The following is a 26996-nucleotide window of genomic DNA, read 5'->3' as shown; positions in this document are numbered from 1 at the left end:
CTTGAACACTGTCAGGTTGGGGCCGTGACACCTCCCTGGGAGCCTGTTCAGTGTCCAGCACTCTGGGTGAAGAACCTTTTCCTCATGTCCAGCTGACCCTCCCTGGCACATGTTCCTGCCATTCCCTGGGCTCTGTCACTGTCACAGAGAAGAGCTCAGCCCTGCCCCTCCTGCTCCCTGCAGAGGAACCTGCAGCCCATGAGCTCTGCCCTCAGTCTGCTCTGCTCCAGCTGAACAAACCCAGGGACTCCAGCCGCTCCTCACACGGCTTCCCCTCCAAACCTTCACCAACTGCGTAGCCTCCTCTGGACACTCTCCAGCAGCTTTATCTCCTTTTCTCCTGTGTCCCCAGCCCTGCACACAGTGAATGCTCCAGGTGAGACAGAGGGACGAGCGCTCACGGAAGCGCAGGAGGGACCGCTGCCCGGTCTGGCGCAAAAGCTCCGTCCGTCGCTCACCCGTTCCCCCTGCAGCCGCGCATGCGCTCTCCGCCGGCCCCGCCTCTCCCCACGCCGGCGGCGGAGCGGCGGCCGGACGCGGCGGGAGCCAGGTGGGTCCGGCGGCCTCCCCGCGCCCCTGCGGCCCCGCCGGCGGGGACACCGTCCCGCTCAGCCCCTTCTCTCCCGGCCCGGCGGGCTCGCCCCGCTTCCGCCGTCCCCCGGGGCCCGCCCCCGTCGCCATGGCAGCGCGGCACGCCCGTTGGCGGAGGCCGCGGCCGTTTCCTTCCGCCGGCACGCCGAGGGCTCCTGTCTGGTGGCCCGCCCGGCGGCTTGGGCGCTGCCACGGCCACGGGGAGCGGCCCCTGCCCCCCGGCTGAGGTGAGCGGCTGCGCTGCGCTCAGCACGGAGTAGAAAGACAAACCAGTTGCCTTTAGCCAGTGACCAAGTTCTCCCGCGGGGTCACCCCGAGCAGAGGCCCCTGTTAGAAGCCGGACACCCACACACACCCCGCGGGGCGACCGACCGCAGCTGTGGAGTCCCGGGCAGGGGGCGGGTAATCGGGTTTTGCTCAATAATCCTGCGGGATTTAACCCACAGCAAGGCCTGGGTCTTCCAGGGAGCGAGGGCGTGGAGCCCGGGCTCTGTTACCCGCCATGGAAACAGGCACCCCCTGCAGCAGTGTTCTGTTCTTAGCAGTTATACCCGATCTTCATCATCGCTTCATCACCCTCAAATACTCAGGCAGCCCCCTTTGGAGTCGAAAAGACAGATATGCACATGGAACATGCTTCAATCCAAACGCAGGACAGTAATTTTTCAGTGTAGCTGTTGCTGCTTTCGCCAACAAACTGTAACTACACTCTTCACTACATTAAGAAAAAGAAAGGCTTAGCTGATATATTAGTAATCTGGATTTAAGTGTTTTTGCACAGCTCCCTTGCTTTGCTTTTTTCAGAGCCGTGTTTTCAGTTGGTCTGTGCTTCTATTAGTAAAACTGAGCGCCACATCTGTGGAGTAATTAATCCCGAAAGAATACATACAAAATAAATTTCAGCATCTGCAGTTATGTATTGCTTGAAACCATTTCTCTATATCTTTTTTTTTCATCAATAGTTTATGTGTAACACAAGAAAGACTAAATAGGTTAGGGAGATGGTCTTCAGGGTCAGATACTGTGAGAATATCATCACAGAGATATAATTAGCAGTGTAATCCTCTCTCATTGAGTGAGCAATTGGGTGGCAGCATGAGTTGATCTGGATAGCATTTCTTCTATGTGTTTGAGTAAATGCTTTACTTAATTGTAAAACCAATGATACCAGTATGAGTGTTTTTTAATAATAGCGGTAAAATCACAAATGAGAGGAGTCATGAGTAGAAATGCTGCAATCTGACCTGGATGAAGCTGGCCGCTGGGAAGGAATGTGCTACAAATAATATACAAAAAGTATGGATTGCAAGTGCTCAGATAAAGTACGAGATTGCTTGTATCTTTTAGTACTAGCTGGTAAATATATTCCCAGTTTCTGGCTATGTATTCCCATTTCTCTGGATATTTTCCTGCCGTGCTGCAGAAGCTGCCCAGAGTGGCTCTTGCTCAGCCAGTTCACCTGTACGGGGTAATTAATACCTGTAACCCCTTACAACATGTATATTTCAAAACAAACTCAGTCCCTTCCTGCTGCGGCCATGTATAGTTGAAGACCACGTGCCCATAGTTTGAAACAGTTTGCTGAATTTCCATCTGTCCGAGGAAGGATGGTTTCGGGTAGCTTGTTTATGTTGGAAATTAGAAAAATACGTAAAAATACACTTATTTCCTCAATTTTCCTCTACTCTGGAGTATTTCCTGGACTTAAACCTGTCAGAGAAACGTGATGGAGTTACAGCCATCTGCAGCTCTTGCTCTCTGGCCACTTATATTAAATTCCTTTGACCCCTTCGGTTCTTCATTCAAACAATTCCCTGCGTTACAGAGCTTGACCATTTTGTTCCTTAGCAAAAAACACATGATAAAATGCCTAAAAAGACCGACTACCTTAGGTCTACCTAATTTTCTTAACGTTTCCTCTTTACCTAGTCTGCCATTTTTGAACAGTTAAGTTTTATTGTGCATAAAGTTGACAACTGTTCCGCACACCCACGGCAGGTCCTACGTTTCTTAGAAATTCTGTGTGCATTAAGTGGTGCTTTTGCAACAGTCACCACAAACTGGCTTAATATATGTTAGCTCTGCGGGAGTTGTAAAATTTATAAAAGAAGGATTTCTTCCTAATTTCTCTGTTTTTCAGCAACCTGACATTTGCCAGCTATTTCAAAGACTGAGCTAACAAGAAAAGTAGATGGTTACTGGACAAGGGCTTTGCAGCCATATCATATATTTAGAAAATGAGCTCTCACAAATCAGAGCAAGATGGGGTCACTATGGCTCTGTGCCACCTCTGCTTCCCTTTTTATATGTGTATCTAGTTTAACTCGTGATTTTTCTGTCATTTTCATGAGGTTCTAGACTATTTTCCTTGGCTTCTAGTCACCTCTTGCATTGCAAGTCCATCGGATGACCAGTCATTAGTACTCATTGCAATTTTTCAGTTTTAGAACTGTCTTTTGAATTGAAATATTTTTATTACTATGCTGCCTCTGCCTAACATTTCACTACCTTTCCATTTTGTCCATTATTGGCAATTTTAACTAGCAGTGGAACAAACAGAAAAAGAGGAGCTCTCAGACACATGATGAAGGAGGACAGGGATCACAGGTGAGCTGCTGCTCTGGGTTCTCATTAAGCATTTAAACGTGTATTATTTATTTAAACATGTATATTTATTTTACAACTATAACACTGCTGGTGTAGTCAGGGTCTACCAAAGATAGGTTTTGACCCTGCTTTCCTGATTGATGTGCAGTGGGATGCATTGTGCTTAAGGAACAGAAATATATAGAGAGATATACACGAATCTGAAAGCAAAACTTAGAAAAACGTATTTAATAACATTTCATACAGTTTTAAAGTTGCACAGAACTTAAGCATCCTCTGCAGTGTTTCTACACAAGCTGAAAATAAGGCAACATCCATTGATTTTCATTATGCAAACTAGAAGAGCAAAAAGCGAAAGGTGAAGCTGGAAATGTCCAAAGTGAGCTAGGAATCTACATGTATGGTTTGTACTAACCTAAAATGAACCTTAAAGTAAATTAGGTTTTAGTCAACTTTAAGTTTTAGGGTAATTTGATGTCTTGATTTTGTCTATGGATCAGTGCGAACAATGCAGTCTAAGCAACAGTCAAAGATTTTAATTGCATCCAGCTCATTATGAGACAATATGGCCAGTTTTCTATCTGCCTAAATTAGTAGCTGAGGTCACAGGACAGGTGGATTTGCTAAGTCTGTGTAAAGTCGCTGAGAGGCATCCCGTGCAGCCCAAGAGAAATAAGCTGCCAGGAGCCGAGTGATCCTGTTCTACTTACCTAAAAAGCTTGTTAGTGTCTTTAAATGGCGTAGTTCAACAGAAGTTTCCAAAGGATTTGGGATTCTTCATTTTGTGTTAGTAGGAAAATGCCAAGCCTAGAGAGATAAAGGTTATTAGTTTAGTCACTAGCATCCCACCTACTCTTTGTATTCTTTCCTTGGAAATGGCAAATTATTTCAACCTAATGGTTGACTCCCCCAAAAAATCATTCTCCGTTCGCACAAAGCCTTGTCTTGACAAAATATGATGACACAGCCTGTTCCAACAAACATGTTTGGCACCGATTCCTGGAACTAGCTGAACTTTGTGGATCACAGAATAAAACAGTTCTTCGGCTGAATAAACTGCTGTTAATACCAGTGGGTACAAACATAGGAACAGATATGAGGAGCAACCCGGCAAACCTCTAACAGCTACGAATTGATAGAGCAAAGCAGCAGGCTGTTGCACCGAGAATCCATACCACCCACGAATTACCCCCCTTCCAGAATCAAGTAGGTGAAGAGTGTTATTATATTATCCATGTGAAAATAAAGACTTAAGTATGTCAGTGACAGCTTCTCAAATATGAGCATTTAAAACTTTCCCCCGAATAAGTATGCTAATATTAAGAATTTAATTAATATTTCTTAATTATCCAAAGCTGCTCTTTGTTCTTTAGTCAACTAAAAAAAATGCTGACTTCCTCCATTTCCTCCTACAAAACATTTTACCAGATGCTCCATTTGTTTAACCATTTTTTGTGTGCTGACACTTGAAAAATGTGTCCATTTAGTCATCATTCTTACACTCTAGTTTCTATAATGACTATGTGACAAACCCAAGAATGTGCAACGTAATATTTTAGACTCCACAATCTGCTCAGGTTTTTAAGTACTGAGGTACCTTAGTGTGTTTTCCAAAATTAAGTACGAATCTTTTGAAGCCCCATTTTTATTTAAGGATGTTTTTGCTCAAACTTCCCTAAATGATGTGTGCTCTATACTAAAATGAGTGGGTGCACTTTAATTCATGCACGTGAGGCTTTTTGTCTTCGCAAGATTAGTAAGAAACTAGACGTGTAATTTTAAGGACTACCTTGGTAATTTGTCTCTGTGCTCAGTAAATTGATTTTCTATAGTAGTCGTATTCTTCCTTCTGATATTTATGAGCAGTATACAGCAAAAACCAGTGAAATATGACTGCAGAAATATTTCTGAAAATTAACAAAACCATTTAGTCCTATTGTATGCTCCATCTCTATTAGCAAAAATTAAGATGGTGGTTTTGGAATTAATAAGGTTGTAGGCATCAGCCTTGAGTTGCTGTCCTTGCTTGGTTAAGTAATACACATATCCCATCCACAGAAGCTTACACAAATATTTTGTTTCTAAATAATTGTGAGGCATTTTTAATAACGAGTAGTGAGCAGCACTTAATTAATACTATGATTTTTCATAAGACACGCAATGGAAATAGATGGAAACTTCTTTTTTTAAATATTTAGTGGTTGACATTGATATTGCATCCTATTTCATTTAGCTTGTTTTATTACTTAATTTTAGCTAGTATTAGTCAAATCAATGAAGTCTTTGCATCCTTCACATTCAGATGAACTTTTGTTACATTTTTGAGATACTTTTAATGCAGTTCATGTATACTCAATGTAAATACTTCAGTGACATTCTGGACTTTATTAGGTGGGAAGTAAAAAGTTTTGTTCAGGTTGTAACCACAGATAACAGTGAAACATTCATTGAGGATCTTTTAATGACATTTCAACATGAATGGATGAGTTTGGCTGTTATTAATGTAACTTCACAATCTTCTTAGCTGTGTGCTTAGTTCTTGGATGCATGCAGACACACACATATAATGAAATATATTTATATATTTACAATTAAATACATTTAATGAAATATACCAAGGGAAAGTGTAGAGTCTTGCATCTGGGTAGGAACAACCCCAGGTTCCAGTATAAGTTGGGGAATGACCTATTAGAGAGCAGTGTAGGGGAAAGGGACCTGGAGGTCCTGGGGACAGCAGGGTGACCATGAGCCAGCACTGGGCCCTTGTGCCCAGGAAGGCCAATGGTACCTGGGGTGGATTAGAAGGGGGGTGGTCAGTAGGTCAGAGAGGTTCTCCTGCCCCTCTACTCTGCCCTGGGGAGACCACACCTGGAATATTGTGTCCAGTTGTGGCCCCTCAGTTCCAGAAGGACAGGGAACTGCTGGAGAGAGTCCAGCGCAGCCACCAAGATGCTGAAGGGAGTGGAGCATCTCCCGTGTGAGGAAAGGCTGAGGGAGCTGGGGCTCTGGAGCTGGAGAAGAGGAGACTGAGGGGTGACCTCATTAATGTTTACAGATATATAAAGAGTGAGTGTTAGGAGGATGGAGCCAGGCTCTTCTCAGTGACAACCAGTGATAGGACAAGGGGTAATGGGTTCAAACTGGAACACAGGATTTTCCACTTGAATTTTAGAAGAAGCTTCTTCCTGGTGAGGGTGGCAGAGCCTGGCCCAGGCTGCCCAGGGAGGTTGTGGAGTCTCCTTCTCTGCAGACATTCAAACCCGCCTGGACACCTTCCTGTGGAACCTCAGCTGGGTGTTCCTGCTCCGGCGGGGGGGATTGCACTGGATGAGCTTTCCAGGTCCCTTCCCATCCCTGACATTCTGGGATTCTATGATATAGATATTTACTTGTTGTTGATAAAAGGAAAATGAGGTGAGCAGAAAAAAAAAGAGATGGAAGATTCATTTATTAAAACTTGGGGTTGGTGTGGCCTGTTTGCCTCAATCCCTTTAAAATCGGGGCAGATACAGAAGCAGTTTATGGGGTGATTATATGCGTGGTCCGTAGGGCACTCCTCATACAGCTTTAGGATAAGAAAAGATAGTTGCTGCCTCCTCCCAGATTACCATCCCGAATCCAATTAACTTCAGGAAATACCGTGGCGGCATCATTCAGCCTCGCTACTGTAAAATGTGAATTGCCAACAACATATTCCTTGTTGTCGGTACCGCAACAATGAAGGGGTCAGCGATCACGCATTCTTTTTGCAGGGTAACAGGTAAGGTGTTAAATTGAAATTATATGAACTCTATGAAAACTCATGTGCATTTATTATGCTCTGACTATTTGAGATTTAAAAATAATTCCTCGAATTTGTAGGGTTAATTTTTAAAAGCTTTCCACTTCTGAATGCTGTTGAAATGCATTAGTGACGATGTTTCATTCTTTATGTAGTCAGCCTTACAAGTCTGATAGTCTCTTAGTAAACATGGTATTCATGATCAAGAGTATCTGAGTCACCAGCTTTGTTTGTAGAACAGTTAATATATTCATTTTACACCATCTCCTTTACAATTATCAATAGTAATTACTGGCTTCCAGCCTGTTCTAGATAGTTTAAAATAACTTTTGATAACTATTGCATTAACACTATCACAGAAGGCTGATGTGACTTAAATAACATGAATCAAGTCAATTTATAGACCTGTCCATCAGTTTAGCTTGCAGTTTCTTGCTATTTCTGTAAAAAAAAAGAGTAGCAAATAGTGAATCACCAGACCGACAGCTACATAATCATCTAATGAATGATACTCTTTTGTCTCTTTTGTACGTGAAAGTAGTTACAGTCCTTTGTAAATAGAACACTTAATGATTAAATGACGTTCACCTTTTAGTAAAACGGATGGTGAGGACTTTTTTCCCGAAGGGGAAAGAACACATATAGAAATAAGAAATCAGTTCTGCTTGTGGTCCCAGTGGAGTTTTACAATAGCTGTACTATTGTTCTGGTGTGTAAGGTCTTCTCTTTGTCCTATGTCAATGTGGTTTGTTTTTTTGGTGTTTGCTTATAGGTAGTGAATATTTCCCATTTGAAATAAGCCCAGGGAACTGAGGTGTGTGCCTGCCGAAACGTGCGCTCAACACTAAAACTGCCTTCAAGCCTTTGGTTAATCATAGCTCAAGTATTTGTGAAATATCTACTATCAGTGAACTTGTTTTACTGATCTGTACCTTAGAACAACAAACTTTGCATTTTGTTTCATTCATAGTAAGTTTAACAAAAATCAGCTACAAGTTTTACAAAATTTTAGCAGTAAGTGCTCAGTTATTTCTGACACTGTTAAATTTAGATAGTCTGTTGTAATTTAAAACATGGTTTCATTTACCAGCGCTTCCTGGAGAAGTAACTAATTCTGTCTCAACAAATTTAGAAGATTTTTCTATTAAAAAGTCTCGTGATCTGCCAATCTTAAAAAATCAGATTTAAAGCCTCAATTTAGGGACCAAGTAGTAGCTCTTAGCCACTTCATTAAATAGAGACAGTCCTCCTTACACTATCATTTTTTGGCTCGGTCTTAGTTATCTGAGTTATCTTTAGTTATAATCTATCTAAAACGTCTTAATTAGTGCAGTTTGCCGAACTTTGCATTTTGGAAATGATACTTTGTCCCGTAAGATCTTCTGTTTAGCCCAGTGCCCTGTTGACTTCTTGGGACGGCTCGCAAACGCAAAGCTGCTCAGGACGCTAAGTACCTGTAGAATCAGGCCACGGAGGGAATTTTAGTGGGGTTACCTAAGTGCTTTGGTACCGAGCTAACACAGCCCTTACCTGTGTCTGTGCTCCACCGCCTTCCTTTAAAAATTTGGCTGCTGGGTATTGACTTACATGTTTGCAACAGGGAGCGAACAACTCGCTTTAGAAGACAAGAAAATAGTGAAAACAACCCTCCTCATTTTATGTGACAGGCATAAGCCTCAGCACTTGCCTGTTGTATGAATATATTTGAGGTTTAAAATAGCTTTTCTTTGCACCGATATTTTACAATTGAAAGCTTATCTAAGATTTTTTCATGTTAATACGTTAATAAGCGAACAAAATCTTTCGAAATGCGTGGTCTGCTATTGTATTCTCAGTTAGCAAATCCACGTGAATTGGAGAGATGGGACCTTGCTGCTCATAGATAGTTGGAGAGAAATGCAGTGGGAGCTTTACAAAGGGATTACTGTTCGTGCCAGCAGCTCAACTGCCCCAGCTGGAATCATTCCAGTCTGGAAAACAAGCTCATCTCTCTGTTTTGAAAACATGTCCTGCAGTAAAAGATAGTAATTGCATCTGTTAAAAAACCATCTTAATTGCTAAGGTAGAGTGGGACAACCATCATCTCATCTCATCACTTTTTGGCTCTATAATTGTTTTCTGGCTGCTAAAACATTAGACATTGCTCCTTTCTTGCATTTCATTCTGGAGCAAAAATTCAGCCCAGTGTATGGAAGCCACTGATTTCCAGATCCTGAAGGACTAGAAAGGAATCTTCCTTGTTACAAGGCAGAGTGACGCTTAAACCGGCTGCTAATTTTGTAACCCCAGAGCTCGTTTGCTGCGTCCACGCTGCAGCCCGTGCCTGTGAACCACTAAGACAGGAGCCAGGGTGCTCTTAGTCAGCCTGCCCAGCAGTTATTAATAGTTGCAAAACCTCTTTCCTCATGGAGCCCTGATCTCCCAGTTGTCCCACTTGCTGCATGGCACTTTGCTGCTCACCCTGTCACAAAGAGAAGTGCTTTTATTCCAGAGGCAATGGAGGTGGACAAGAGGCTGCTTGACTCCTGAAAGTGGAAGCAGATCTCACCTGCCAGTGCAGCATGCCCACACCATTCTCTGCAAGAAAACCACCTCTCTGCATGTGTGAATCCCAGAATGTCAGAGGTTGGAAGAGACCTGGAAAGCTTATCCAGTCCAATCCCCCCGCTGGAGCAGGAACACCCAGATGAGGTTGCACAGGAAGGTGTCCAGGCGGGTTTGAATGTCTGCAGAGAAGGAGACTCCACAACCTCCCTGGGCAGCCTGGGCCAGGCTCTGGCACCCTCACCAGGAAGAAGTTTCTTCTTGTATTTAAGTGGAACATCCTGTGTTCCAGTTTGCACCCGTTGCCCCTTGTCCTATTACTAATTGTCACCGAGAAGAGCCTGGCTCCATCCTCCTGACACTCCCCCTTTCCATATTGATCCCCATGAATGAGCCCCCCCTCAGTCTCCTCTTCTCCAGCTCCAGAGCCCCAGCTCCCTCAGCCTTTCCTCACACGGGAGATGCTCCACTCCCTTCAGCATCTTGGTGGCTGCGCTGGACTCTCTGCAGCAGTTCCCTGGCCGCTTTCTTGTTACCAAATGCAAGAAGTGAATGAATGGTGCAAGCAACAGGAAACAAAAAATGCTATATCCTTTCTGTTAGGAATCAGTATGCTCAAAAGTGGACCCTCGCCCCCGCCTCAAAAATACATGCAGATATCAAAACAAGTACAACATCCATACCTGGAGGGGGACTCCTGAAACATCCCCCTTAGTGCTTGACATGGTGCATCATGATTTCAAGAGAGCCTTGTTTCATTGGGTGATGTGCTGCTGCCATTTACTCCTGCCCACCAGCATCAGGGGCATTATTTTTACTACAGTGCGGTTTCATTAGCTGCGTTGTTTGCCCACGCTTAGTGACGTTGCTTCCTGTGATAGAACAGGAGATAGAGCATCACCTGAGACACTGTTCCACTTCTGCAATTGGGAAACGGGGATTAGAAGACCAGCATCTTTGCTGTCATGGCAATAGAAATGCAGCCCCAGATAAGGGAGCGGGTCTGGTTAAGCGGGGTCGCGGTTCCCACAGGGCACCTGATTCCAACAGCTGGTAACGAACATGACCCGAGATAACTTGACAGGCTTGGTTTTTTCCCCAGCATCCCTCAAGTGTTCCTGTAATGAACAAAATGCTGAAGAGGACCTTTTAAAAACTAAGAATATATGGTACAAAGAAGAATCAGGAGAGAGTTGTTTCTCTTACCCAAGCACTATATTTGCTTTAAACACTTTTTATCTATGCAGGAATGGAATGCCCCTCTCTAGTAACATCAACACTGAAATAGTGCTGCCTGAACCTAAACTACAACATTTTACAGCTGTTTGAGGGAGTGTAATATTGTAAAGTTATTTATTTCCACCATCTCATCTCTTTTTTTGGAAATAAATATAAGGCAATTGCTCACATTGGAATTTAAAACACCTGTCAGAAGTGAATGCAGCAAACTGAAAGCTACACAGACAAAATGTTGAAGTCGGTTGGAACTGCCTGGTTATGGAGAACAGGAAATATGGATTTGGTGTGTCTTCTGAAATCAAATTAAGAGAGGTCTAATTTGTTACACAGCAAATGAACACATTGTCCACCTCTGGCATTCAAAACAATCTTGCCAGTATTTTAGTGTTTTGTGATACTGTAGGTATATTATCTTCTGCATTAATGTCCATCTCTTCCCTTTTTAGTTAAGAATCCCTGTCAGCCTGAATTCTGGTTAAATATATATATATATGTATATATATATGTATATTTCATGTTTTCTAACACTTGACTACAAGGAAATAGGAGAACTCAATAGTCCTAGTGGTGATGCTTCTGCTGCCCCTGTGATGAGATGTTTTTTTCAAGTGTTTGTATGTTATCTGGGCAAATTATTCAGACTCTTTTGGGATAACTTTCTGAGAAATAGAAACCAACAATTTGTGTTAATTCAACTCTATTAACTCTAAAAAGAATTCCTGGGCATGAAATAAAGTTATTTCCCTTACTGATTTCAAAGTCCACTGGAAAAAAAACCCAGACATTTTGGAGCTTGCAATTATATACAAGTATTCCTGTCTATTTATTAAGGAATTGACTTTTAAATCTGCAGAGTCAGATGGTCAAGTAGCTGAGTAGAAAATGCTCCAAATACCCTTTAATCTTTATTAAGATGCATTTTAATTCATATTCTTATTACTATAATTACATTAGAAGTGCATTTCTGAGCATCACTGAAGTTTCAAAAGGCTTTTTGGCTTTCACAAACAAATGTAATTCTCATCTTTTTGAGGTGAGTGATATTGCATTATTAAAGAGTTATTAATGTGTGTGTGTATTCTGCTCCCAGCTTTAAGCACCTTGAAAAGGCCAGAGCTGCACTAGGCGGCTCTGATGCAGAATAAACTCCACTAGCTTTGTCGGAAGAATAATTTCAATTTAAGCAAGTATGTGGTAGATAATGTAATATCTGAACGAATGAAATTCTATTTGAGCCTATTTAAATATCTATTTTTAAAACAATTATGCAGAATTATAAAGCTGGACAATGAACAGCAAGCAGTTAACACCACACTTCAACACAGCACAGGACGGTTATACCATCTAATCCTTACCATGCCTATTTTTGTGTGGGTTTTTTTTTTTAGCAGATCTGTCTTTTCAAACACTATTTATGCTGCTGAATCCTGATATTGGTTTTGCAGAATTTGGGACCTAAGGTTTGTCTGTTTAGAAAAGTTTCAACAGTTACATGTGCAACAGAGACATATTTAGTTTGGTGGGAAAAAAAAGCTCTTTTGTTATACTTGTAACTATTTTCCTGTATAGATAAGAAAAACAGAGTGATATGCCAGGTAAGAATTTCCACTCAAGATCCTTGTAAATGGTTTATTTAAATATCACAGGGACTGATTAATAGGTTCACATTCACAGCTTTCCTTTAGCTTTTTAGGTCTTCAGAACAGGACTTACCTTGTATCAGAAATTATAGTAAAACATGAGAAGAACCTTTTTTATGCGTAGACAGACTCTTGTGTTCAGTTTTCTTGTTAGAGGAGAATCTTCATATACACGACTTCAAACTTACCAACAGGCTAAAAGCAAAGAAGAGAGCAGAGAAAGCGTATAACTTGTGGATGGTCTGTTTGGCAAGTATCAACTAAAATTATAAATGAGATGATCTGGAAATTGCGCTGTTGTGATATTGTTAGCTTTGCTGCAACTGCCTCTTGCAAGATTTCAGTTCGAGATGTCGTACGTTTATAGTTTTAAGGATTGGAGAAGATCAAGACGGCAGTACATGAAATGCTTTTAGTTGAGTGATTCGTGCCCATATAAAACACATAAAGTACATAATCAGCCGAACTCTGGAGCCAGAAACACACAATTAACTAAACTTTTAAATTGCTAGAACAAGCAGTGAAACTGCTGAATTTTAAGATGACTGCACAGCAAAAAGAAAGCACAATCCGTGTCTGACTCCCAGATCTCAAGCCTTTGACAACTCTATAGCCACATATTCAGCTTTATTTTGCATTTTTCAGCTTCTGTTGTAACTGTTCAATGAACATATTACTGTTTCTACAGGTACTGCAATGGCTGCAGGAGTTTTGCTGCAGAATGAACTGCCGTATTCTTCGTTGCTGAAGAGCAGTCTGTATCTTGCAAATATGAGTTCAGGTAATAATTTTTCTCTGATACACCATTCATAAAAAATGCTTAGAGAAAATCTGGGAAAAAAATGTTTTCCATAGGAAATTAAAAACCCCAGAAATATTATCCCCAGTTATAAAATGTCTATAACAAAACCAAGCTGCGCTGCTTTATCACCACCACAATGCGTTAATATGTTGAGCTTTTCTGTAATTTTCATATTGTCAGTGCACTTAGCTGAAGGAATGATGTGATTTTGGTGTTCAGAAACTGCCCAGCTCTCTGAAAACACATGCTTTCAACAAACTCCCCTTTCTAATGCAGTATTTAAACCCTTATAGGATGTAATTCTTTCTTACTATTTTGGCTGAGTACTTGCTAATCTTGCTAGATTCAATAGGAAAATAATGGTGTGCAGCATTTTATTTTGCTCATTTTTGGCTCCACTATAATTTGTTATATACTGAAGAAGAGCTTATGTGAAAATAAAGGGAAAAATAATTAAATATAAGAAAGCAGTGTAATTAATTAGAAAACATTTTTCATATTTGCTGGGTATAGGTAGGACTTGAAATAGCCTTTTTCATCTCCTTCCTTTCTCTTCCACCCAACCCCTAAAATACACATTTAAATATTTCCTCACCTCTTGATATCAGCTTTGTTGTTGAATTGGAACAGTCAGAGTTTTGAGACAACAGCTAAGAGAATCCCAGAATCCCAGAATGTCAGGGGTTGGAAGGGACCTGGAAAGCTCATCCAGTGCAATCCCCCCGCCGGAGCAGGAACACCCAGATGAGGTTCCACAGGAAGGTGTCCAGGCGGGTTTGAATGTCTGCAGAGAGGGAGACTCCACAACCTCCCTGGGCAGCCTGGGCCAGGCTCTGGCACCCTCACCATGAAGAAGTTTCTTCTCATCTTTCAGTGGAACCTCCTGTGTTCCAGTTTGCACCCATTGCCTCTTGTCCTATCACTGGTTGTCACCGAGAAGAGCCTGGCTCCATCCTCCTGACACTCACCCTTTCCATATTGGTCCCCATGAATGAGGTCACCCCTCAGTCTCCTCTTCTCCAGCTCCAGAGCCCCAGCTCCCTCAGCCTTTCCTCACACGGCAGATGCTCCATTCCCTTCAGCATCTTGGTGGCTGCGCTGAACTCTCTGCTGGACTCTCTGTCCTTCTGGAACTGAGGGGCCACAACTGGACACAATATTCCAGGTGTGGTCTCCCCAGGGCAGAGTAAAGGGGCAGGAGAACCTCTCTGACCTACTGACCACCCCCCTTCTAATCCACCCCAGGTACCATTGGCCTTCCTGGCCACAAGGGCCCAGTGCTGGCTCATGGTCACCCTGCTGTCCCCAGGACCTCCAGGTCCCTTTCCCCTACACTGCTCTCTAATAGACTTAATCAGCTTTAACATTTTCTCATATGACATCACCACTGATTTTTCAGGCCTGGTACCCACCACAAACTTTCCTGTGGCTCCCTAGGACCTGGGCTGCAGGATTCAAAGTTCAGTCACTCGGTTCCTATTCAGTAGCTAGAAGAAATAGTAGATTTTTGCCTGATTAATTTTTATGAGAAGAGCACTTTCTCTCATGCAAGTTTCTCTGTTAGAGTTTCTGTTTTCATGGTACGAAAAGAAACATCAGACACCGACCGACGATGGTATCCATAGGAAAATGCAATGCAATTAATTTGCTTATTGAATAAACCTATGGCGAGGTTTTTTAATATCCCAAGTTTCTCTCTTTTTAACATGCAGTCTAATGCACAGACAGTGGGATGACAAAGTTTTTTGAGCATTGCTATAGTCTGTTCTCCATACAGTTGCATCATATTTTTGTGCTTTTGAGAGCGTTGCAAGCTTTCTGGCCAGCTCATTCTCCTTAGTGCGCTGGGAGCAAAGTGGGAGGCAATTTGCCACCTAATATCTACCTTCAAAAGCCTAAAGCACTCAACTGATACATCTTCTCCTCCCCATAATCTGCTTTATCTCAGTCTGTAGAGCTAACAGCTTTGCTTAATAAAAAAGCTGTACCCTGAAAAAAAAACAGGCCTTTTGTTTTGAATAACAAATTGTGTTTTGTTGGAAGATATGAATGGTCCAGAGCGAACAGTCTGCAATTCATCATGTACTGAACCCTTGCAGCAGGAACACACTAATCCCAATCATTATAGAGCTAATGATGCATTTTGGAGCAACTAAGTGGAGGAGGAGAGGTGGTTGTGGAATGTTAAACGGAGAGGTGGGGGAGTATAATGTTCTGACTTAGAGATTTCTCAAGAAGCAGAGCCTCCAGCTACATTTTGATTGTTCTTTTGAATCTCGTGTTTTGCGTCTGCGCGAGTTCTGAATGCACCTTATTGACGGCCGCCTAAATACTCACATTGTTTACGGAAACCGCTTGGGCCATTCCCTCTCTATTTTCGAAATTATCTGCTTGAAACACAACTATTTGCATCCAGCAGCGGGCACAGTTTGTCCCACACAGGGGAGACGGCTGGTGGCAGCGCCTTCCCCGCGCGTTTCTATGGCGACAGCATCGCTGAGGGATGCGCGGGAGGATGCGCTCGCCGCAACTCCGCGCTGAGCAACTTGGCCGTGCCAGCAGCGCGTCCGCGGCGCCCGTCCCGGCTGCTCGCGGGGTGCTCAGCCATGCAGGGCTCTCCCCGCCGGCGCTCAGCAGTGAGCATTTTTAGCAACTTTTTCCAGGGTCGGAGACATTCTTCCTCCGATCCGCTTCTCCGCATCCTCCAGAGGCGCCGGAGCTCGGCTGTGGAGGTGCTCTCATCGTCGACTCACCGCGTTATGGTGGCGGTATCGTCGCTGAGCCCTGAGGAGCTGGATGCAACTTTTCCTGATAAAAAAAGTAAAGTACTTTTCCTTAAAGCTGTTGGCAGTTCTGGATATTTTATTGATATTTAATCAATATACTTTTGTTCTGTTAACTATATTTTGTATATATGCATAAAATACTGGGTTTATTTTTTTTTCCTGTATTTTATATTTTGCTCAGTGATTCCTTATCCAAGGATAAATACATGCTTTTCACTGTAACAGCTCAGTTATAAGAGACAGACAAAATAGAAGCACACATTCACACAAACAACAAGTATATGGCTAATATATGTTTGATTTCAGGTGGAAGAGGATCGTGACTTTGTTGTTGTTATCACACACCTCTCGCTTCATCAGAAAAACCCAATTGCAGTGAGAAAAAACAACCTGCAATTTTTCTCCCTTAGAATCCTTTCTTCAAGTCTTTGTTGAAAAACGAGCCTTCCATACATATTCCATATATTTGTGCTGTTTGCAACTTCATGGATTTAAGGTCAAACCGATACTTTTAAGGTGGAGATTAATTTCTTACTAAATCTGTTTTTTTGCCTGTTTTCTAGGAAGTTCGAGGCGTCCAACGGCAAAATACACGAAGGTGGGGGAGCGGCTGCGCCACGTCATCCCCGGCCACATGCAGTGCTCCATGGCCTGCGGCGGGCGGGCGTGCAAGTACGAGAACCCGGCGCGCTGGAGCGACCAGGAGCAAGCCATCAAAGGGCTCTACTCCTCCTGGTAATCAGCAGCATTTGCTCTCACTAAATGCAGCTGCATCAGTTGTATTTATCTCAAGAGAGAAGTCAAAGTAAAATAATGAGCTTTTCTTTTTGACTCGCCTACCGCTGAGTCAAGTATAAAATATAATAGTTTGATTCAGAGTTACAATTTAGCAGCAAACCATAATAGCCATTGTACATAGCCCACTACATTTTAGGAGGGAATTCTGTTTGCTTGTTATTTGGTTTTTAAGTTTGGTTCACATCCAAAAGGATAAATATTTATCTCTCATGAATTACAAAAAGCTTTTTCTGGGTTCTAGACAGTTCTCACTAAGGTTAAAATAGGTATCAAAATGTGTTCATGATAGAATTTAAAAGTAAAATAACTTAGTGAAGGTGAAATAGTGAAAGGTGTGCAATCAAAAGCATATTTATATTCAGTAATATTCACTTTATTGATATTCTTGTAGTGGCAAATGCTATTCAGAAGCATTAACTGGCCAAACAGGGATCTGAGTCTTGATTTCTATTTGAATGAATGTTTTTAATATGTCATTGACCTGGCCTTTGAACCCTTCCAGTAATGGTCTTTTGATATGACACATCTGCATCAGCTTAACAGGATTTATTAGTGGCAATATATGATAGTACAATTTGTTGAAAAATCAGTTCTAGTTAATCAGCAAGGTATTTCTGTCTTTCTTGAAAATAACATGATGTTCTTATTTTGGTAGGTTCATATCCATGAAATTATTAACAACAACATTATTATCTGCTTTTCTAATTTCTCAGGATAACAGATAACATACTGGCTATGGCTCGACCCTCAACAGAATTAATTGAAAAATACAACATTATTGAACAATTTGAAAGGTAACTAATTTAATCATTATATCTTGTAGGTATTACTAAGGTAATTCTTGATCCATTTTCTTTTTCAGCATTGATTTGGATTGTTGATAAAGATCCTTATGTTTTAATAATATACAGGTAAAGATTTATTCTCCACTAAGAATAAATGCGTTTCAGAAAATATGGGATAATTAGATCTTGGCTGAATATAATACTTTGACTCATCTATTCCTTCCCTAAGATGTGACATAAAAACCATAATTAACCTTCAGCGTCCTGGGGAGCACGCGAGCTGTGGGAATCCGCTGGAACAAGAAAGCGGCTTCACCTACCTTCCTGAAGCTTTCATGGAGGCTGGAAGTAAGTTCACTCCTGCTGTTCTTCTTTAATTATTGATTTTGGCACTTAAAGGCATTTTCACTTGAATTCTTGTGTGTTAAAAGCAGTTATATAAGAAATATATAAAACGCAAATGATGTTTCACATTCTGGTACAGTTCATGTTTTCTTATTTAGACTGTAAAAGGTTATTTCATTTGAGGGCACATGTATTGACAGCATTTTTATATTATGGTGAGATGAGAAAAAGCGCCTCTCTGTAAGAAACAGCTTTTGACTGAAGAAGTGCTTTTATTTCTAAAAGGAAAAAGAAATTACCCTCTACCTATATATAGCTCAGTAATTTTTGTATGAATCACTCAGTTTCGTTACACCTTTTACATTCTAGCTCAACTTTAGTTTGACAAATCTTTGCTGCCTTCATGTATTTATCAAAGTTCAGTAGCAAGCGTACTCTGAAATGGGAAAAATAGTCCCTTGCAAACAATATGTAGTCAGATTCCAAGATCATTAAGCAATTTTAGTACTATCATTTATTATTAGTCATCTCTCCTCTGCATATAGGACTGAAAATTTCACATTCAGTGTGACAGAAAATAACTCTAACCCCTTTTATTTCAGTTTATTTTTATAACTTTGGATGGAAGGACTATGGGGTGGCGTCTCTCACTACCATACTTGATATGGTGAAAGTCATGGCTTTCGCGCTGCAGGAAGGGAGGGTCGCCGTCCATTGCCATGCAGGACTTGGTCGGACGGGTATGTGCTCGACTGCGAGGTCAGCAGAATGGTTTTTCTACAAATGCAAAACAATCCCTGGTTATAAACTATCAATCATTTGTTTAGGTTCTATACCGTTGCAAGATGTACATCTATAAAATGGTTAAAAACACTAAATGAATTTGTGAAAATGATTTGAATGGCAGGAGGGGATCAGTTTTAGTGTATTAAAAACAGTAACCTGTAAGGTTAGAGAATTTTTGAATCTGTATAATAATTCCCTGTTACATTCAAGTGGAACAGCTGGGAAAAACTAGCCTGGTACACTTTCATTTTCCAGTATTTACCACTTATTTACAAACCTGCCAGTCATTGTCAGATCAGGTAGATTTGGTGGAGCGGCTGCAGTTTCATTTACTTCTGCCCTGTGTGCCTGTGTCCTTGCTGGAGAAGCCACCATCGCTCCTGCGGTCACAAATGGTGGAACTCCTCGAGATGCTGCGGTCAGGAACCAGCTCTCCATGGAGTGTAGAGAAAACAGGTTGAACCATTTTGTGCAACTGTACCTACCTAACAGCATCATGTGATGGGGGATATAAGGCCTGGATCTTTGCCTATATTTTTATCCTATAGCTCCACCACCTATTTGTTTTAGTCTGATAGTTCTTCGACTAATGCTTGTTTTAATATTTTCCAGGTGTTCTAATAGCTTGCTACTTAGTTTTTGCAACAAGAATGAGTGCTGATCAAGCAATTCTTTTTGTCAGAGCAAAAAGGCCTAATTCTATTCAGACTAGAGGGCAGTTGTTGTGCATCAGGGAGTTCACCCAGTTTTTGGTTCCTCTGAGGAACGTATTTGCGTGCTGTGAGCCCAAGGCACACACGGTGACGCTGTCCCAGTACCTGACCCGTCAGAGACACCTGCTCCACGGCTACGAGAGCAGGCATCTCAAACATGTGCCAAAACTTGTTCACCTCGTTTGCAAATTGTTGCTGGACCTGGCTGAAAACAGACAAGTGATCGAGGCAGAATTGTTGGATATCCCAGATCTCTCAGCTGAAATCGAAAAGACCGTTTCTCAGTTGGTGTCCACGCAGCTCGACAGAGAACTGGCGAGGCAGGACAGTGACACCTCGGAGTCCTCCCACACCCACTCCTCCACTTTTGAGACACAGGATTCTCTTTTCTCCCTGGGACACGAATGTGATCCTCTCTGGAAAAAAAGGAATGCTGAATGCCTTCAGCCTCTTACCCATCTGAGAAGACGTCTAAGCTACAGTGAGTCAGATTTAAGGAGAACTGAGTTTCTCTTAGAACAAGGAGAAACTGCATGGACAGTACCTGCTCAGATATTGCTGTGCAACAAACTTAAGCAGAATAGTGGTGAGGAATGTCCTGCCACTAGCGAACAAAAGCCGCAGCTGGATTTAAACAAAGAAGTGTTAGTGCGTAATACGTGTATGTTCTGGAGTCAAGGTAAATTTAATTTGGACGGACAAAAAGATGGATCCTCACTTTATAACAGAAGGAACTCCATCAAAGAAGTACAACGCAGTAGAACCTTTTCTTCAGGTCTAGCGTCTATCCACAATACCAGGGAACCTGAAACGCCAGGGCATAATTTTACCAATGAGACTGGTCATAGAAAAGACCGCAAGACTAACATGTATAGCAGAAGAGTCTATGTCTCTGAGGACTCTGATTCTTCTTCTTCTTCTAAAGTGAACTTTTCCATTGGATATGAAAGCCAAGGCAGCAAAGATGTGTCAGAAGCAATTCCACACATTGTTCTGCAGTCAGAATTAAGTTTGGAAGCCCGAAGAGTTTTGGCAGCAAAAGCACTTGCAGACATAAATGAATTTCTGGAAGAGGATGAAGTGAAGCAGAAGGTAGAAATGTGGCAGGTAATTTTGAACTCTATTCAATGTTATGGGCTTTGCATATTTCACCTAGTTTTAATTCCTAAAATGGCAAAAACGCCGCCGTGCGCTTTAAATGGCACATCTGGACGTGGGTTTATGCTCTATTTCAGGAGATTATTTTACTTGTCAGTTATGGGCCAGTTCTTTCAAGTGCAAGCAAAATGCACCTACAAATTTTGGTCTCTAGGAGGAAGTTAGAACATTGTTTCCGGTTGTGTTCATTTATTTTGCTAACTAATGAAAATGGATGCAATCATCTGTGATTGGCTGCTGGAAGCATGACAGTGCTACGTACTTTCAGGTAGAGCTGTGTTGTTTTCAGCCAGTGCTGATCGGAGGATTCTGTGTGTAAAAGTATTTAGTAGCAACTTAACTGTTTATCCTCAAAACCCAATCCTCCCAGCAATGTTTGCCTTGAAGTTGGAATCCAAAGCTGCTTTATGTATTCTAGTAGATAATTGGGAGGTTCTGAGCTTCGCTGTTATCCTTCTGTTTAAAATAATTGCTTGTATTACTGCTGAGTAGTATTAACGCTTGGGAAAAAAATAGAAATAATTTCTTGTAACTCTGAAATCTTTTTCTGTTGGAACATAAGCAGCCAAGTACTGCTGTAATCAAAGGGAATGTTAGCAAAAGTGAATAGATGATGCATTTTCAGTTTTGTTTTGTTTTTTTAAGAAAGAACTGAACTCTCGAGATGGAGCTTGGGATAAAATCTGTACCGAGAGAGATCCTTTTATCCTCTGTAACTTGATGTGGTCCTGGATAGAGCAACTGAAAGAACCTATTATATCCACAGATGATGTTGACATGCTGGCAAAAAACTGCACAGAATCACAGGATGCACTTTACTTACTGAGAAAGGTAGATATTATATATGTCAGTTTATTCTTTAACTGCCAAGAATATTTTGTTAATTTGTGTCAAACTATTTATTTATGGCCTTTAGGCAAGAGAATCACGGTTTTAGAAAGCAACTTTCATCTCTTTAAAGATCAAAATGAAGATTGTTTTAATCAATATTATAATGATGAATATTATAAGAAAAATACCAGATACTGTCTTTGCACACTATTCAGTAGAAGCTCAAATTCAGCATATTTCCCTGCAAATTCTGCAGTTTGAGATCCAGAGGCAAAGATGAGAAGCATTTTCTCTGTGAGTTGATGTATGACTTTTGTTACTGTCACATCTGGCAGCTGTGCTTAAGGCTTGTCAGATTTGCTATGCAAACATCACTTGCTGTGCAAATCCATCAGCTTTGGAAGAGCTGGGGCAAGGAACAGGAAGAATTTGCCACTTTGAAGATTCAGAAGCCAGGCCAGATTCCTTTACATAAGTCAGGCCTTCTGTATTCTGAAATCCCTCTGCAAAGCATTCAACACTGTCCCACGTGACATCTTTGTCTCTAAATCGGAGAGACAAGGATTTGATGGGTGGGCCACTCAGTGGATAAGGAATTGGCTGGATGGTCACACTCAAAGAGGTGAGGTCAATGGCTCGATGTCCCAGTGGAGACCAGTGACAAATGACGTTCCTCAGGGGTTGATATTGGGATGAGCACTGTTTAACATCATTATTGGTGAGAAGGACATTGAGGTACTAGAAACAGGGGCCTGGAGCACAAGTGTGATGGGAGTGGCTGAGAGACCTGGGGAGTTGGAACAGGAGCTGAGGGGAGACCTTCTGATCTCTGAACTGCCTGAAAGGAGCTTGGAGCCAGGGGGCGTCGGGCTCTGCTCCCCAGGAACAAGCGCCAGGAGCAGAGGAAACAGCCTCAAGTTGCACCAGGGGAGGTTGAGGTTGGATCTGGGGAACAATTTCTTCCCCAAAGGGCTGTGGGGCATTGGAACAGGCTGCCCAGGGCAGTGCTGGAGTCACCATCCCTAGAGAGGTTTAAAAGGCATTTAGATTAGGTTCTTAGGGACATGGGTTAGTGCTAGAGTTGGTTTATGGTTGGACTCGATGATCCTGAGGGTCTCTTCCAACTGAAATGATTCTATGATTTTATGATTCTATGACAAGGACAGTGGGATCCAGTGCACCCTCAGCAGGTTTGCTGATGACACCAAGCTGAGTGGTGTGGTCAACATGCTGAAGGGAAGGGACCCATTCAGAGGGACCTTGCCAGGCTGGAGAGGTGGGCCCATGTGGATCTCATGAGGTTCAACAAGGCCAAGTGCAAGGTCGTGCATCTGGGTCAGGGCAATTCCAAGCACAAATACAGGCTTGGCAGAGACAGGATTGAGAGCAGCCCCGAGGAGAAGGACTTAGGGGTGTCGGTTGACAAGAAGCTTAATGTGACCTGGCCGTGTGCGCCTGCAGCCCAGAAAGCCGACGGTGTCCAGCTGCATCCAGCTCTGGAGCCCCCAACATAAGAAGAACACGGACCTGTTGGACAGGGTCCAGGGGAGGCCACGAAGATGATCTGAGAGCTAAAGCACCTCTGCTATGGAGACAGGTGGAGAGAGTTGGAGTTCTTCAGCCTGGAGAAGGGAAGGCTCTGGGGAGAGCTTGGAGCAGCCTCCGGTGCCTAAAAGAAAACTGGAGAGGGACATGGGCACAGAGTGACAGAACAAGGGATAAATGCTTTAAATGGAAAGAGGGGAGATTTAGATAAGACGTAAGGAAGAAGTTCTTCACTGTGAGGGCGGTGAGGCCCTGGAACAGGTTGCCCAGAGCAGCTGTGGATGTCCCATCCCTGGAAGGGTTCAAGACCAGGTGTAGTGGAAGGTGCCCCTGCCCATGGCAGTGGGTTGGAACTAGATGGGCTTTAAGGTCCTTTCCAACTCAAGTAATTCTGTGATACTATGATTCTTTAATTCTAGGAAAAACAGGTACTTCTGATCCAAATTATTTAATTGTGCTTTCCCCAAAGGGCTAGATGTGAGGTAAATGAAAAAAGAAAATTCTCTATTCTCGATCTCTTAATTACACAAATTAATTTCCTAATTTTTCAGGGATTCTTTGTTTCTGAAATATTTATGAAGAAAATAGGGCCCCTTTTAACAACCTCTGGATATCCAAGAATACAGCTTCTAATCAGGTGGTCAGAACTTTCTGTGCAGTCCCCATCTTCATGACAGAACATTCAGAATTCCCAAGTTCATCTGAAAACATCATGTTTGTTCCTGAAGCATCTTCAATTCTGTCAGAGTTGTAACTCTCTGATTGTATTAAATAAAAATATAATTGCTTGACACCTGTTATAAACAGATAGGAAAGGAATAATAATTATAGGGGGTTTTATTTAAAATGTTTATTTTATCTTACCTTATATCAGAGTCACAGAACAGTTGAGTTGGCCTCTGGTTGTCTTCTAGTCCAGCCACCCTGCTCCAAACAGATGCTCCAGTCCCTTAATCACCTTTGTGGCACCTCCCTGGACTAGTTCTAGTATGCCAGTGTCCTTGTACCAAGGAGCCCAGAGCTGGTGCCAGCACTCCAGATGTGTCACCTACATCAACCTGCTGGCAACTGTCTCATGCAGCCCAAGATGCTCTTAAGCTGCCTTCACCACAAGAGCCTGTGCAGCTCACGTTCAGCTTCGTATGCGCTGGGACACCCACATTCCTTCCTGCTGATCTGCTCTCCAGCCAGTCAGTCCCCTGGGTGTAGTGGTGCATATTTAGCTGCTCTTCCCAGAAATCCCTCAAGTTTTAATTTAATTTTCACTGTTAAGTGACCTGCCAGTCGGAGATCTGTCTCCCCTGGAAATGGGATGGGAACGAGCAGCCACAAAGATACTTTTGCCCCTTTTGTGCATCCTCGCTAGCACTGCCCAGGTGTCTTTCTGCGAGCTTCCTGTAATGGTGAAGGAGGGTTGGTAGGACAGAGAGAGATGCAGATCATCCTATGTTAGTTAAGGACTGAAAAGATCAAATTTTCGACTGAAAAGATCAAATCTCGCTTTTTCTATGCCAGTTCTTATGAATGCTGCTGTTGCTGTAGGGGACCTTGAAAAATAAGTTTCAGCTGCGTGCCTGACCTCCTAGAAATTTCTGGAACAGCTTGTGGTACACGACAAGAGAAGAGTTTCTCCCATCACGACTGAAATAATTATGTAGAGGCTCTTTAGGCTTGTGAAAATTCCCTTCCCAACTCCTACACCCGAAGGTTTCAGTACGGGAGGGGGCACAGTCTTATATTGAAACAGCAATTAAGAAAAACTCAAAGTTAAATGTTTTTCTTGCAAATATTTCTTCTAATGAGCTGCTGTTCCTCTTGCCCACCAGGAGCAGTGTCAGACCATCCTTTGTATTTTACACTGTGTGGTGAACTTGCAAATGCTACCAGCTGATGTGGAGGAGGCCTTACTTGCTCGTGCTATTAGAGCTTTCACTAAGGCAAGTAACCATTTGTCCGTGGCATCGTATTTATTTGTTTTAAATCATGAAGGGTGGATCAACAGAGCAGGCCTCTGTGACAGAAGTCACGGTAATTGCTTCACACATAGAGTGAAGGAAATATTCTAAATGTAATTAAATTCTGTCACTACAGCCTTGGTCTTTTAGTCTCATTTATCTCTTTCTGGATCACTGCCAAGCCATGGACTTCTTCAAATTAGGGAAAAGATAATTTTTAATTGTTGAGAATCATTAATCACTGGGAGTAGTTTACTGAAGGCTTTGGCAGATTCTGTACTAGTTGGAGTTTTTCCAACAGATTAAATAGTTTTCTGAAATGATGTTGCAATTCAGTTGTGTTTTGGGCTCTTAATATAGGATATGGATAAATAACTTTTGCTTTTGGAACAATTTAATAACAGTGACAGGTTATGCTTACTATTGCTCAGCTCAGAGCTGTTTGCTTCTCAGGTTCAGCAGGTGAAATTATTTGCACAGAATGTTTGTCATATTACTTCTGAATCTCCTGTAAATCTACAGCTGGGTCATCTGTTAAAACAGTCATGACATTTCTCCTATTTTTTGATGTTTGGTCAGTGTAAAATTGACATAGTTAGCATTAAGTGCTCCATCACGAAACACATTATTTGATACATCTTAAAACTGATTTTTAAAAAAATGTTGGTCGTCTATTTTACATTTCACTGTATGATGTCCATGTAACAACTAATTTTAAATTTCTTCCTTTTATTAGACAAGCTTTGATTCTGATAATGGACCGTATGTTTACAGTACCCTGAAAAAAGTATTTAAACAAACACTGGAAGAAAAAAGGAAAAGGCTTGACAAAGGAACAGAGAGTCCCGCTTGATTTCTGCACAGCTGTGCTGAAGAATTAGACGGGCCTACCAAATTACTTTGCATTTTCCAGCTACTGTATTTTGCGCTATCTGGCATGACTTACCTAACGTTAAGTAACAGTAGTTATTAACAAAGCATTTTACTTTTTTAGATGGAGTTGTAGTGAGAGTTGGTTTATCTACACGGTTCTAAAGAACAGCTCCTGTGCGACCGTACTGTAGCATTTGGTTTCAGGTACTACGCTTTTATTTGGTGAACTCTTCTCTTGTTTTCAAATGCATTTATTAATTTAGAAGCCGCAGGCAACATTATTTCCAAGTTACACGATTGCCATAAGTTCAGTGCCATGGTACACAAAGGTTTAAGGGACTGTGTTAATATTTGTGTATTAAGTGTGTTTACATTAATGTTAATTGATTTTACCTTGTAGAAAATAAATATTGACTGAACTTATTAAACTCCTTTTTCTTTTAGAAATTTTAAAATAAGACTAAGAGTAATAATGAATGATGGATCTTGAGGTCTACTGTTGTCAACAGATGATTTTTTCCTTTAGATCTCCTAAATAGTTGTCACCAACATGTTTCTAAAAGATGTTGCAGTAGAGAAATACATTAAGTGTATTAACTTATCAATGCCTTATTTTATATTTTTTTGTTTAAGGAAGCTTTAAAGTGTTTTTAACCAAAAATTGATCGTGGCTTTTAAAGTGCTTTGAATAAGAGCAGAGTTTTATCTTATTAGCTAAACTTATCTTACTTTAAGAGAGAAGGTAATTATTAAAACTTAATGAGGTTATAATTCTGTCCATACTTATGTTCAGTGAAAACTTGCATAAATAGATGTAAAATAATAATACTGAAAAAATAATCAATGAAAATCTTACTATCTACAATATACATCATAGAGGTATTTTTATCTAATAAGACAAATCGTGCTATTGTCATATCTGCACCTTTTGATTACAGCCCTTGGACTCAGACCGGAATGCCAGATAGCAGGATAAACAGTTTGTTCAGTTTGAGATATTTAATTAGTTAAACAAGAACCTGTCTGTTTTCCAAGTACTTTTATTCATTTCTGTAAATGACTAATATTTAGCTCCAAATACCTAGCACCAGTTCCTGGTGTTATTCACTCAGAGTGTAGAAGCCAGCTCAGGATCGTTTAAATCATTATAATTAACAAGGACTTTCACATATCATTAACTTCAGAAAGATAATTCTAGATGGATCTAATGTCAGACG

At 41.6% G+C, this 26996-nt stretch overlaps 1 protein-coding gene across 6 annotated transcripts; it reads left to right on the top strand.

Moving 5' to 3' along the window:
• The first annotated feature begins 497 nt into the window (after positions 1 to 497).
• PTPDC1 (protein tyrosine phosphatase domain containing 1) lies at positions 498 to 26469 on the top strand. Of its 6 annotated transcripts, none has more exons than XM_065845628.2 (11): positions 498 to 550; positions 3136 to 3198; positions 13091 to 13183; positions 16554 to 16725; positions 17502 to 17582; positions 17803 to 17921; positions 18521 to 18658; positions 19317 to 20524; positions 21221 to 21406; positions 24778 to 24888; positions 25643 to 26468. In XM_065845628.2, exons 3-11 carry the CDS (start codon positions 13099 to 13101, stop codon positions 25757 to 25759), a joined length of 2217 nt encoding a protein of 738 aa, XP_065701700.1. In that variant the 5' UTR covers positions 498 to 550; positions 3136 to 3198; positions 13091 to 13098; the 3' UTR covers positions 25760 to 26468. The 6 variants fall into 6 exon arrangements, with proteins under 6 accessions (XP_065701700.1, XP_065701702.1, XP_065701699.1 ...); XM_065845627.2 differs by having other exon boundaries at positions 508 to 550; positions 3139 to 3198; XM_071812999.1 differs by lacking the exon at positions 498 to 550 and adding an exon at positions 770 to 818 and having other exon boundaries at positions 3139 to 3198.
• Positions 26470 to 26996: the final 527 nt, after the last annotated feature.

The sequence above is a fragment of the Patagioenas fasciata genome, chromosome 10 (assembly GCF_037038585.1).
Source record: "Patagioenas fasciata isolate bPatFas1 chromosome 10, bPatFas1.hap1, whole genome shotgun sequence".
NCBI classification, from domain to species: domain Eukaryota; kingdom Metazoa; phylum Chordata; class Aves; order Columbiformes; family Columbidae; genus Patagioenas; species Patagioenas fasciata.
The sequence above is the reverse complement of the archived record's forward strand: the minus strand, read 5'-3'. Positions and strand labels throughout refer to the sequence as shown.